This window comes from Chaetodon auriga, chromosome 1 (assembly GCF_051107435.1).
Source record: "Chaetodon auriga isolate fChaAug3 chromosome 1, fChaAug3.hap1, whole genome shotgun sequence".
In the NCBI taxonomy this organism is placed as follows: Eukaryota; Metazoa; Chordata; class Actinopteri; order Chaetodontiformes; family Chaetodontidae; genus Chaetodon; species Chaetodon auriga.
The window spans coordinates 15,269,057-15,283,179 of record NC_135074.1 but is presented as its reverse complement, the minus strand read 5'-3'; the positions used below and the strand labels follow the sequence as shown (position 1 = coordinate 15,283,179).

Sequence of the window (14,123 nt, the reverse complement as noted above, 5' to 3'; positions counted from 1 at the left end):
CTACAGGAAACTTGTACAGTGTATTCTGTGGTTATTAGGACCACAGTATTCTGCCATATATATAATAAATTAATTAAAGGGCTATCAGGAATTCAATCATAATGCTGCGCAAAATGCTGCCCTATAACACAGCAACACAGTGTTTTACTGTTGGACGGAGGAAGTTCCTTCTTTAAACATTTAAGTTTTTAAAAATTCATGTTTAGCTGCCACATTGTCCGTCCTAATCCAGATCCACTGTTGCATAACTGTGAAAACTGCAGCTGACAAAAACAGAAACATCAATATACTCTATATCTGGACGTGTTTGTGTTGGTGCTTATGGACCTGCTGTGAGTTTGCACCATCAGCTGCTGTGGCAGACCAAAATACTTGACACTGTTCAGTTTATATATATAAATGCATTTATTTAAGTTAATCATTTCTCCTCATTCAAAGTTGAATTTCTGCAGTATCTATAAAACAGGAAACAGTTAGAAGCGCTGTACAGTCTGACAACAAAACTAGGAACCGCGGCTGAGTACACTGTGTATATATGTACATACTGTACACACACTGATGTAGGTATATACAAAAATATACACTTTTACACATGTGACCCCCTCGTGCCTTATCACCCACCAGTCATTCCATGAAACCACATTATTACCCCGTTAGTTCATGTCCTTCCCTGTGACACATCTTTTATCGGTCATTACTGGTTGATGAGACTTGTACAGTATAGTGTCTTATGTGCATGTTAAGCCCCTCTTGTGCCCTGACTCACACACACTCGTAGCAAATGATGGAGAAGCTTAAGCAGTCCTGAGCTGGATGTCTCAGCGGGGCTTTTCACATATCAGAGAGGGCTCTTCTTCTGTTAATCCTAAGAGAGGATTTGAGGTGGTCTGATGGGGAAAGACATCCCTCTTGTTAGGACAAATCATGACACAACTCGTGTCTCCGTTTAAGGGAAAAGCTGAGAGAACACAAAGCTTGACCTTTACGCGCCCCCTCTTGTGAAACTCTAGCCAATAAACCCGTTGATCCTTTCCCCCAAAAAAACACAGTGAGTATGAACGAAGTCTGGCTCACTGGGGAAGACGCTCTTGTTCACTGTCAGGTGATCAGTTACACGTCAGTCTGCAACATTGACATTACTCTTCCTCTCTTTGGAATGATGATTTTAGCCAATTCCAAAATCTAACACACACTTCCTCAATAGACATTTTGCAGACAAACATAAAGACATCAGACAAGTGTGTCCATGACAAAACTGACACCAGATCAGCAGCTAAGAGCTGTCTTCCCCTCGGCGTGTCCTATAGGTAGAACTGAGACTGGGAAGATCAATGAGACACATAACATACTGTAGGCGAATGTGCGCATGTGAGTTCTCTGCGACTCATTCTGTATTTCAATAGACTTTTACCTCTTCTCATCCTCCTTCATCCACAGACAATAAGAAGGGAACTTTGGCACATTGTGCTAAAGATGTAAACATTTCATCATCCAATCAAAATGAGGCGCTGCACTACTTAATTATTACATTTTCTCTGCGAACAACATTAAAAATAATAAAAAATAAAATAGCAATCTTTTCATCTTCACGAGAATAAGACAAGTTGAAAAAGAAAAGGCTTCAAACGACACGCGTGAGCTGCTGGAGCAGACAGTTCTGCCGTGGTCAGTCAGGGGTGTGCAGTTTGGTTCTCATGTCTGCTCAGTTTCCACTGCCAGGCTGTTTTAGTAGGACTGAATCAACAGTTTAGAAACAAAGGAAAGAACCAAAGACAAAGAAAATGTGATTAAGAACAACAGTCTGAAATTCTCCAGTGGTGCATTGTGCAGCAGAGTTTTACTACCTTGAGCCTCCTCTTCTTTCCTTTTCTGGTTCGCTTCTTGTTGTCTACAAGAAGTGTGACCATAGGGGGCGCTACACTCCACTAAAAACATGTTGCCCTCACTGATGAGGACAAAGGGCCACATACCTCCTGGTTTGAAGGTCTCCATGTCCCTCAGTGCACAACGCTGAAGTATCAAAATTTGATGACAAATGTTAATTCTTGAGAACTGCTTTGCTCATGTCGCACAGTGTGATGTCATGATCACAAAATTAGGAGGCGATAGCATTTGTGTTTCTACCCCCATTACCAGATCAAGACCTGGCACACTTTCTATCACACATTCGAAGAAGTTGAAGAGGAATAATTAATAAAAAATGATAGTACCTGCACCAAACTTATGAGAAGAAATCACAAACTTCAGACCAGAACCAAAAACACGACGCGTGGAAAGACGGCAGCATTCCCCAAACGCAGGAAAAATACATCACCTGTCATAACATCGTGTATTCCACCAAAGGCTCAGAGTTGACTGCAGATATGTCTGGATGCACAATTGAGGAACATTAATCACAACTTAAATTCCAATCAGCTCTCCGGCATTACAATTATCGATTTGCAACATTCATAAGAAATTAAGACGACTGAAAACGTTTCAGATTTTTTTTGCAGAATGGCAAAAAAACCCCCCAACTTTTCTCCAGTATTCATCAGTGAAATCCACCTCCTGATTAGCATGAACTCCAACTGAAACCTTAAACCAGATTTGGGCCCTTGAGTCTGGTCACCATGGCAACCCAAAACTCCCTCACAGCGAGGCCTCGTACCCGCAGGATCCAGAGCCTCGCAGCACAATGCGGCAGCCTATCAAGTCACAGGATAGGCTTTTAAACCAGCTGCTGTTTCAGCTGACCTTCTCCACTCACTCTGCTTGAATGCATAAGACAAAGGCAAACATCAGGAACAAAATGGCAGAAAAGAAGCAGAAGTGATGGAACAGAGGATGGGAAAGTGTCAGACAACAGACCAAACATGACCAACTGTCTTTGTCAGTTTCAGTGACTCAGCAAAACAAAAACAAGACGAAAGATCTACGAATTTAAAAGTGAGGGTGTGAACGTGTGAGATAAAAACTGATATGCAACATTAAAGAACACTCGAGGCTGCAGCTTCGTCCGAGAATAAACGAGGAAACAGGAAATGAGATCTTATGGGCCATTTCTGCTGTACAGCATATCTGCTCAAAGATGTTTTGTGTTAATGTCGTTGCCTGGAAGCTGCCAAGTGATGAGTCGCTCCAAAATTTAATCAAAACCAATTTCCCCAAACTGCACCATCATTACTCATCAGCGACTAACAGAACAGAGGATCAGAGCAGTTAAGATGAACCCATGTTGAAGCCCGGGAGACTGGTGTTGCACAACAAACAGGCTCGTGTGCTGGACACGGGAGTCGATCAGGCAACAGAAAACACAGCAGTGGCACGGTGACAGCGAAATGTCCTCAGAAGAAGAAAGCAGCTCGCCAAAATAAACAAGTGTCCTCGTATGTATTTCGTATCAGCAGAAACTGAGTGTGTGCAATGAGAAAAAAAGTGCTCACCTCCAGCAGAAGCAGAGTGAGTACAAACAGTAAAACCTTGTTTACTGCAGTTTCAAACTCCTCAACAGATGGCTCATCAAACGGGCACAATGAAGAGAAAAAGAGATGGAAAGGAACTACTGACGAGGTGGATCTGTGGGAGTTTGTTGGAGACGCACGCAGAACACATGTGCACGCACATTTCACATGGTTTGACTACTTCAGTCCTGTCCTTTTCGCATGACATCTGTTCTCAGGCTGCACTAAGCAAGGTTTTACTGCGCTGACTAACACAGGGATGTCAAGCGTTTAATGTTAGCCACATATGAGCCCTACGGTTCCCTCCTACTGCCGTGCAAGAGCAGGCCGGGGTATGTTAAGTATAGAAGCAAACTTCTTGATCACATCTAATATGATCCATTTGCAGCCAGCATCTGTTAACTCCAGAGAGAAAGCTGCAGCATTGAATCCAGTAACCTTCCCACAGTGTTAATACAGACACAGGCAGAGGACATGAGGAAGATGGATAAACTGAACCGCAGCAAGAGCATGAGAAGAAAAACTCGCTCCTCTTGAATTCCTGAAACACGAAACTTCCATTTGAAATTTGGTTGCATTTTTTTTTTTTTTTTTTTGACAAAAGTAAACAAGAAAAAGACAGATTGTTTTGTGTGTGTATCGTTTCTTTAGAGACATAATGGTGTCGAAGTGAAGGTGCCGTAGCAGCCAGTGCCACAGCCTGAAGACAAACAGTAAATCCTGAGGGTGGGCTTCAAGACACTTCCTGGTTTCAGGAAGCGTACATCCGGCCAAACCAGTGTCAGGCCCCATCCAAAGTAGGGAAGCTCCTCCTTGAACCCCCCTCCCCCCCCTCCCCCCCCTCCCCTCCCCTCCCCTCCCCAGAGACACAATCTGTAGGAAAAGCTGTATAGAAAACACAAGCAGAACAGCACAGCTTCCTTCTGACCACCTTGCTTCTCTTTTCTCTGTTCATCCTGTAAACCAATGAGAGGAAAACGAGAGGAAAAGCTCGCGGAGAGTCCATTTCCTCCCTTCACATCACTCTATACCCAAACCTCACGGAAAACCACGACCTCGGTGTGGCAAAAACATAGAGAGAGCACCGGAGGGGAGCGACAACATCGACTCATTCGAGAATTAAAAAAAAAAAAAAGCTCCTGCGACCCTCCGTGGAGAATTAACAGCAAGAAATAAAAAATATTAATAGGAAAATAAAATAATTACAAAGTAAAAATGTCAAAGAGTTCTAGTTTCACCAGCATTAAAGAAAGCAAAAGAAAGAGAAAGAATTCACTCGTCATTTGCATCTGGAACCATCAATGAAAAAACACTGAGGTATGTAGTTAGGATGGAAAGCCTCTTCATCGCTTTTCTCCTCATCATGATCATCACTGTCACCACCCATCCACCAAATACAGTCAGTTTCCTGTTCACTCTGTTACAATCTACAAGCCTCTCCCCCACTGGGGGGTGGTTCTGTGTGTTTTTGAGGAGGGGTGAGGCGGGGGAGAGGTGTATAGACGTGACTGGCTGCACCTCTGAGGAGGAGCGAGAAGGATCCATTAATCCATCAAGTTTTGTCTTTCTCCTTGGGTCCATTTCCATCTCTTTATATGGGTCTCAGAGTCTGTTGGCGTCTCTATTTAATATCCAACTCCTCCCAGGGTCTGTAGCGCCCCCTATGATTGTAAATTGAGGGTGAACTTCCACTGCTGGTTGAGGCTCGGGCTGCAGACCTCCACAGTGAGTCCGCCCATCCTGGCGCTGCGGCTGTCCAGACAGAGGTTACTGCCCACATGACGAAGCTTTGAGTTGGACTCAATCTGCTCCCATTTCTGGCGACACAGAGCAATGTCACGACATAAACGTAATGTACAGAAATGTTGCAAATGTGCTTTGAGGCTCATTTTAATTGACCAAACGTTACCTGTCTGCTGTCGTTCTCTCGACAGCCTTGTAGTTTGATGAGTGAGCCGGCCGTTCTGTCCACCACAGTCAGACACAAGTCCATGTGTTTGACGGACTTATCCTTGGTCAGGGCCCACTCCTTCAGGAAATCAGACATAAAAACATTAGTATAAGCACCCCCACACCTCTGCAGGCCCACATACTGGGGTTAGGGATGTTCTGAGCAAGCAATCTTTTTATGAGGTTGAATTTCATAACACAATACAGCTACGCAGTAAACACTTATTTCTACAGGCCAGATTCCAAAAAAGTCGGGACTAAATAAAAACTGATTAAAATCATCTGCAAATGAACTGAGTTTATCAACAGCTGTTCTATAAAGTGTTCCTGAGCCAATTCAGTAATATCCTTTATATAATCATGTGTTCACAAAGTGGCGAACCTCGCTCCATCATCCATCCAAGCAAAAAAGCTTTTATGTCCACTTACTTACTTATAATGAGATTAAAAGGTTACAATAAACAAATGACTGGCATTAGATCAGGCTTGAAATGTCAAACTCAGCTCTCTTTCCATAAACAAATAAAAAGAATTACGGTTCTGTGCTGATTTAACAAACAAGAGCAGCAATAGATAAGAGCGGTGGGGTTGACTGACTTCACTTCAGCCTCTCTGTCAAATTAGCCTCCACAGCAGAACTGACACCCACAGGAAGAATCATTAGTGTCCATCAAGACATGCTCCCTCAAAACGTGACACTTGAAGAGCTGTATTGTCAATTACATGTTGAATTTAACACAGCGTCTTTGTGAGTCAGCGCTGCAGCTCATTTCCAGCTAGAAAAAAAAATGAAAAAGTGCTGATGCAGCAGATGTGTAAAGCCACTGGTCTTTAACTCTAAGTGACACGCCAGAAAGACCACTACACCTGTCATTCTATTTTAGGAATAGACTATTTGGGAAACTGCACACACACATGCATAAACACTGCACTATACACCCTCTGCATTCCAAGTGAACAATGTTAAAATGCTGATGTTTAGTAGTTGAATCCTTTAACATACCCCCTCTCACCACCAGTGCCACCGAGGTGTGTTTAGAGTAAGGATTCGATAAGCTGACCTGTGTGTGTCGTCGTTGTTGTAACGCTACCTGGTTTCCCCCAGCGTTGTGGCATTCATAGACGCCCACCACCCCGTCAGCAAAATGACCCAGGGTGTCCAGACAGTTTCCTCCCTGCTGCAAAGCTCCAAACGCTATGTCCTGGTGATCTGGGACTCTGAGCACACACAAACACATGACATGTTGAATTGTGCGTCAAATGCATCACGCATGCATGCTGTTTTATTAAACAGCTGAAAGTAGCTCTAAAGAGGGTGGAAAGATGGTGAGAAATAGAGAGAGCCACCTGGTGTACACCTGAATTTGTATCTGTTACATTTGTACATTATTAATCTCTTTCATGTAAGTGACAAATTGCACACCAGCTCAAATTCAACATGGTGTTCGAGTCATAATTGGTCGCATGGGTTAGTCATTAGAGAGTCTTATTAGAGCATAAAGCATTAGACTGCAGCACACAGTCATAATGCTACTGCTGGCAGAGCTGCGACCTCCTGCAAACCAAGTCCTCTCAATACTGCAACTGCAACTCACTTTTCCTACATGTAATTGAATTCTTATTACATAATATTATACATTGTCATACCGTGTACCCTATCATACGCCATAAAACGCTCTCATTTTCTTACCGCAGCTCAGGGTAGACGTTCTCCAGGTACCATTTGAATGGCTTGCAGCCTAATCTCTTCTTCATCTCCAAACGACTCTGGATACTGAGAGAGAGAGAGAGAGAGATGGTGGCACACCAAGAGAATTAGAGGTTTGATCACTTGTGGTTTTCAAAACGCTTCCAGACACTGATTGAATTACAGCTCTCCTGCTCTGCCAGTCTGAAAGGGCGGACAGTAGAGGCCTAGGGCGCGTCTGAGGCTGCATCCTGTGGGGGAAAATAACAACTTCGGGTGGCACTGGAGGGAGATGTCGAGAGTGCTCCCAGTAGGTCACGTAACATGCATTTTTATCTTAGTCTCACTACAATGCATGAACGTGAGAGCGCTTATCGTTGTGCGGCCTGTTCTGAGAAAGAGTGACCATACAGGGATATTGGCCTTTTCCTCACCAAAGGCACAAGGATTCATAATGGGAACCATGACTGTCAATCATCCAGCAGACATCGCCACCCCTACAGCCCTAAAAGCTCTAAAACTAGCCTGTTTAATCTCCATCGACCCCTGTTTCATGAAGCCGTGTCATTTGTGTCCATCAAAGCAGTCGCAGTCCAACACTAATCTCTTCAGCATGTACTTTTGATCAGCGCATATCAGGCCCTGACTTCTTGCTCTCTTTTAAGCCACATTAACTGCCTCATGTCACATATATAAAGAGATTTCTTTTACAGCTGACACACTGCTAATTGGCAATCCAATTAATACGCCCATTCATGTGGCTGCCTTTGTAATTTTATGATGGAGCTACATCATGCTGTCTAGCTCCTGCAGGGCTCATTCGTCGTCGTACTCACTTTCCATAGGGGACGTTTCTCGCCGAGGGGACGGCAGCGTAGTAAAAGTTTTTATACTCATCCATCCAGACCTCTGCTGCCCTCCTTGTGTTCCTGAGAGAGAGGTGAGAGAAGAAAAATGAGGGAAAGGTGAGAGACAGGGAAAAATGGGGAGAGGTGTGATGGAAGTCAGGCAAAATGAGACATGAAACAGGGTGAATGGGTTTGCTTGTGTGTGTGTGTGTGTGTGTGTGTGTGTGTGTGCATCGTGACTGAGACAAATGGCACCCAAACAGACAAAACACTCTCTCTCCTGCTCTCGCTCGGCCGTTTTTTCATCTCTACAGCCATAAGAGGGCAGAGTTCCACTGTTTAAACAGGCAAATATGAACATGTTTACTTTTCCAGTTGCTGCTTTCATTGGTCAACAGTGTGTGTGTGTGTATGTGTGTGAGTGTGTGAGTGTGTGTATGTGTGTGAGAGAGAGAGAGAGAGAGAGAGAGAGAGAGAGAGAGAGAGAGAGAGAGAGCTTGTGTGACCAAACAAAGCAAAGTGTTGACATTTTGTTGAATTTCCATTTTTCTGATGATGTCACGCTGTACTGTCAGACTGTGAGTCAGCTGGAGTCGAGCTCAACCGGCTCATATCACACATCTACAGCAGAGCTTTTCTAAGTCTGACATTTGTGATCGGAAAGACACAAAAGAAGGTCTTCTGATTAATCAAACAGGTTAAAATACATCCTGCTCTAAACAGGCACAGAACAGGTATGTGCAAATGTGTACAGAAAGCTGCTTCACTGCTTTTGTCTGGGACATATGAGCCTTTTTGTATTTTATAGAAAATGTAAATTCTTACAAACAAGCCAGTGGGGAGACAGCGTGTTGGTGCTCAAACCGGGGGGAAATGACACATCAACACAGTGAACTTCAGTTACAGTGAATGTGTACCAGTGAGGATGTGTTTTGCCTTAGTGAAGCTTCTGCTGCTCTATTTCCTAACATTTCCAAATGCAGCACCCGTTTGCTGGCCCATCAAGTGTTAGAAATGAGCTTCAGTTCTGTACAAGAGTGCGACACTGAAACTGTCAACACTGGCATCTGAAGATCAGGAAGTCAAAGATCAGATGTTGGAGGTCACTATGACTATTTTCAATGAAAAACCAGCTCGTCTTCGGCATTTCATCCTGATCCACCTGCACACCAAAACAGTGAGAACGCACACTACCAGGGACTTCATATGAGGTCTGTTGGGGCTTTTCTTTACGTTGGTCCCGTCTCCACGTAACTGATATACGTAAGTTGGATATTTGGGAAATGCAGCTCCCAGAACAATTATGAAGTCATCCAAGCAGACAAACAGGTGCTGTCTGTTGGCTCCCCAGGGTCACCAGCAGCAGACACACTGAGGGTGTCTGGGGCTTTATTCACACCGTGAGTCTCCATTGTTGAGGCTGAAACATGAGAACACCACTGCACCTATCAATTAATAAATGATATCTTGAATTGTTGCAAAGGGTTATGCAACTACTTCTGAGACTGTTGAGCTTTATGTAACTGACAAAAACATATCGGGAATGTGGTCCACTGGAGGCCCCTCAGCTGAGTCACCTTCAGAGTCGGCACGTTATAATAAGCTCTGAAACTGATTGATCTGATGTTGAAGATCACACAGATCCACGGGAGTCTTTTCCTTCTGGCCTCATCCTGCTCAGGGTGCCTTTATGCTTTCTAAATATTGTTAAGGTGGCTGTGCCCTTTGGGCAGTGGCTGCAGCGTAGGTCATAAACCCCAGCCCCTCCATGTTAGCAGGTGTATGGGCATTTCTGCATCTTCCATCTTTATTTCAAGTCACTGGTCACAGCCATCAAGAAACATGTAGACGTTTTCATCTGCAGCAGGCAGACTGGATTTGCCACTGAAGGCATCACACTTAACACTCAGTATCTGAGAATGGCTGTTTCAGTGATGAGCTGATTCCAGAGATAATCACATGTTGGTCTATTATGCCCTCCAGAGAAACCACAGGCACTTTAAATTCCCTGTCATCAGCTTGTTGAAGTTCTTAATCAGGGCCATGCGGGTGTGTTGGGCTCGCTTCCAGCAGTGGTTACTTCTGGTTGGAGACTGTTTCAAAGAAGAGATCCATATCTTTCCATGCATCATGTTTCCCATCACTGATGATCAAAGCTCCACAGGGCGGCAGACACATGCAGAAACAGCCCTTCTATATTTTATAAGAGCATTCTTTCTAAATCTGTAGACAATTTTGCCCGTGATTACTTTTTAATTGTTTTTTAATTGTTAGTGCTTGGTTTTAATTATCCAACACTGGTTCAATTCTCAAAGCTGTGGTAAACTCAATAATGTATGTCCCACTGTTTAAAACAGCACTTGATACAAGGAGCAAGGGTGCCAAAATCAGAAATAATTACTTTACTATTAATATAAAGAGAAAAAAAGAAAGGATGGCAATATATCCCAAAAATAAATATACAGACACTAATTTAGCATATTAAATGTCTCATCAAGGGTTATGCTTATCATAATATTGTGGTCACTGTTCTGGAGCTTTGATCATATACATGATCTTCATCAGCAGATGAAGTTCTAGATGTTTAATGTACTTCTTTAAAGGAACAGTTTGACATTTTGTGAAAACTGCTGATTCACTTTGACGTGGACTAGAGGAGCTGGGGATCGAATCAGCAACCCTCCGAAGACCCGCTTCACAGCGGTCCAATAACAACGTACACGCAAAGTGCAATCATGACTTAATGGCTCATTGAAGAGAAGTTCAAGATATCCAGTGCACACTGAACAAAAGCTATGAGTGCGACATGTGTGAATGGGAAATGTTACTCTTCTGTAATTAAGTGGATAAATGTGATGGATGGAGCCTGGGCGGTTCATGAGTGCTCAACTTTTTAATTGTGTGTGTGTGTGTGTTTTACCGTGCAAACACAGTCCCACTGCCCCCTGGGAAGGTGTATGGGTGCTGCTTTCTGAAGACGTGGCCAACTCTGCTGCAGGGGATGATCTCAAGACTGCCCCCACACTGCCACACACGAAATGAGATCTCTGAAACCCACACACACACACGCATGCACACAGGTCATAAGACTTGTCCTTTTCCCACATTTGTTCCAGCAAACTGTTTCTGTAAAAATGTCACACTTAATTAAGAAGGGTTGTGCTGAAGTCAGCTGATGACATCTGCGCCTCATGAATGTTTTCCCTGAGTTGATATTGTCAGGTTCATTCTCCGATCCTGTCTGCATTTGCATAAGTGTTGTTGAAATGAGCACACAAGCAAACTAATATCTAAAGTGTCAATCGGGTTCTGAATCATCGCGCCGCCTCGAAAGAAGCATGAATTATTCCGTTTATTCTCAACGATTTCCCAACTGAATTCAGACAAACACAACAGGGAGGCACAGCTGTTATCATATCATTGTACTGTTTGCAAATGATCTCCATTGTGCACGTTATGGTTATTTTCCTTCAATACGGACTAGAATCATTATCACATTAACACTGTCATTCTCTGAGATCAGCTGTAGTCTGGAAGACTCTGCTCGGATATGACCAGAAAACTACTGAGAGATTCTCTCTTCTTCACCACGTTCTTGGCGTAGAAACCTTGGATGAGCTCAGGAGTTGATCACAGCGTCAAACGCATCATCAGTGCCACTTAAGCATCACATCTTGAGAGACAGTACAGATTTTATAAGTCAAATTGTGTTGTATTTTCAGCCAAAAGCACAGTATTTATGATGGGAAGAAATTACAAATGTGACCTTGTTGAAGCCTTAAACACATAGTGTGACATCCTGGGGAAATATGCTTATTTGTTTTCCTGCCAAGAGCGAGGTGAGAAGATCGACACTGCCCATTTTTATACATTAACTACAAAGCTGCCAGCAGTTGGTTAGCTTAGCTTAGCATAAAGACTGGAATCAGAAGGGAGCAGCTAGCCTGACCCTGTAAAAAAACATAATTTATTACTAAAACTAACTTTTGTTTGGATTAAACACATGAGACGTAACATGTCAATTATTGATCTTAGGAAATAGAGACATGAGATCTACGGCATCAATCTAAAGTAACTCTCACAAGAAAAAGAACAAGTGCATTTCCCAAAATGTTGAAGAATTGCTTTAGCGCTTCGGGTGAACTGCTGACACGTCCGTCACCTTCAGAGGCTGATCGTTGGGGAGTGAGGCAGCCAGCGTGCAAAACATCACAGCAGCAAAGTGTATTGATGGTAAAATCTGACAGTACTTTTGTTTTCTTTCTCTACCTGCCACTTCACTTTCCACTCGTAATCACACTCCATTTTCAATTTCGCTTCTTTCACTCCCCAAGACTTTCTTTCCCTCTGACATCCATTATGGTGTCACATGTCATCTCCTAACCGCCATCATCTGTCTGCTGTGATTCTTCTGACTTCATGCTCCACTGTGACTCCACTGAATCTGCATGTGCACTGTAGAAGCACTCACCCAGGTTTTCTCCTCCCCACACATCCATCATCATGTCGTACTTTCCCAGCTGCTCAAAGTATTCCTTATCCATGACAAATAGACCTCCTGCTATCATCGGAGTCCTGCAGGGGCAGAGAGAGAAAGAGGGCAGGAGGATGGAAAAGAGTGAGATTAGTAGTTGGTGTGCTGGTCGTGTGTGATCACTGGGGTGGATGCATGAGTGATTTTGTCTGTCTGAGAGTGTCTGTCTTACTTTATTGGGGCGATTGGGTTGCCTTGTCTGGCTCGTCTCTGATCCAGAGTCATGTAATCCCATTTGAACACCAAATTCCAGTCAAAACCTACCGATACAAACACACACACACACACAGACACACAGACACACAGACACACAGACACACAGACACACAGACACACACACACACACACACACACACACACACACACACACACACACACAGGATGAAGCAACAACACCATTACAACACCATTATGAACATTAGTCTGGATTAAGTAGCAGTCTGGTCATATAATTCGATTTGGCAGGTTCAGATTAGTCGACTGGATACGTCTGCTGCTGAGTTCACGTGTGCGTGTGTGTGTGTGTATGTGTGTGTGTGTTCATGTGTCTGGAGAGAATTACCCTCCTAAACCTGACAATGCATGTATCAACAACCCTGAAGATGGGACAATATATTTAATGTTTTACCTCATCAACTTCATTGATTTTTGTAAATATCTGTTTATTCTGAATTCGATGCAGCAACATGTTTCAAACCAGTTGGGACAGGAGCAACTAAAGGCTGTCTGGAACATTCCACAGGTAAACAGGTTGATTGGTAACAGGTGATAGTATCATGATTGGGTATGAAAGGGGCATCCTGGAAAGACTCAGTCGTTACAAGCAAGGATGGAACGAGGTTCACCACTTTGTGAACACATGATTTCATAAAAGATGACTGCGTGGGCTCAGGAGCACTTTGTAAAACTGATGTCAGTAAACAGCTCATTTGATTCAGTATCCCAGCTTTGGAATTAGCATTGTAGTTGTGTCCCAATTTCACAATAAATATTAAGCCTTGACAACATCAGATGAGACAGTATAAGACACTCATCTCAGTGGAAAAATACTCAGTATACACAGTAAATTCATGTACTTTTGTAATAACAGCAAATGATAATAGTCGTGTAAACAGATGTCAGTCAAACTGAATTGGAAACACTACATCTCTGCCAACAGCTGAGGGAAATGTCCGGCTCTTCAGCTGCTACATGCTCCACTACGTTCACCAGCTAGTTGCGTCTGCCTGCTGCGTGGTGCTCAGCAGGTCGAGTACAGTCAGCTTTTAGAGCTTTGTCACTGAAAAACATTTCCTCCATTGGTAACATGAAAATGCTGACTATGGAAGATTTGAAGATCATTATTTCTTTCTCCATTGACTAGCTTCTCCATCTCAGCTGTGCATTGTGTTGTGGGACAATAGTGTCAATCAGCACCACACTCAACAAACAAGCATATTTACCATGTATGCTAACATCCTGACTATTGGACTGCACTTAATGTAGTCACTCTCTCTAAGAATGCTCTACATCCTCCACAATGCAGTCAGAAGACACGGTTTATGTAAGGTAAGGCGTTAGACTAAACATGCCGGTCTTGTGTGGGAGAAATAGCAACAGAGGCCTTAAGTGAAAACTGTTGTTGAAGCAGAGCGCTGAATGCCAAACAATGAGTATTACTG

At 43.4% G+C, this 14,123-nt stretch overlaps 1 protein-coding gene across 1 annotated transcript in view; it reads right to left on the bottom strand.

The window, feature by feature from the left end:
* Positions 1-386: 386 nt before the first annotated feature.
* galnt2 (UDP-N-acetyl-alpha-D-galactosamine:polypeptide N-acetylgalactosaminyltransferase 2) overlaps positions 387-14,123 on the bottom strand; it is a 52,073-nt gene continuing 38,336 nt past the window's right edge. The window contains exons 9-16 of the mRNA XM_076726213.1: positions 12,635-12,722; positions 12,400-12,503; positions 10,849-10,975; positions 7,917-8,009; positions 7,084-7,167; positions 6,485-6,611; positions 5,353-5,472; positions 387-5,260 (exon numbers count right to left, since the gene is read on the bottom strand). Of these exons, the coding sequence (XP_076582328.1) occupies positions 5,105-5,260; positions 5,353-5,472; positions 6,485-6,611; positions 7,084-7,167; positions 7,917-8,009; positions 10,849-10,975; positions 12,400-12,503; positions 12,635-12,722 (899 nt within the window). The 3' untranslated portion in view covers positions 387-5,104. The remainder of the gene's footprint in view (positions 5,261-5,352; positions 5,473-6,484; positions 6,612-7,083; positions 7,168-7,916; positions 8,010-10,848; positions 10,976-12,399; positions 12,504-12,634; positions 12,723-14,123) is intronic.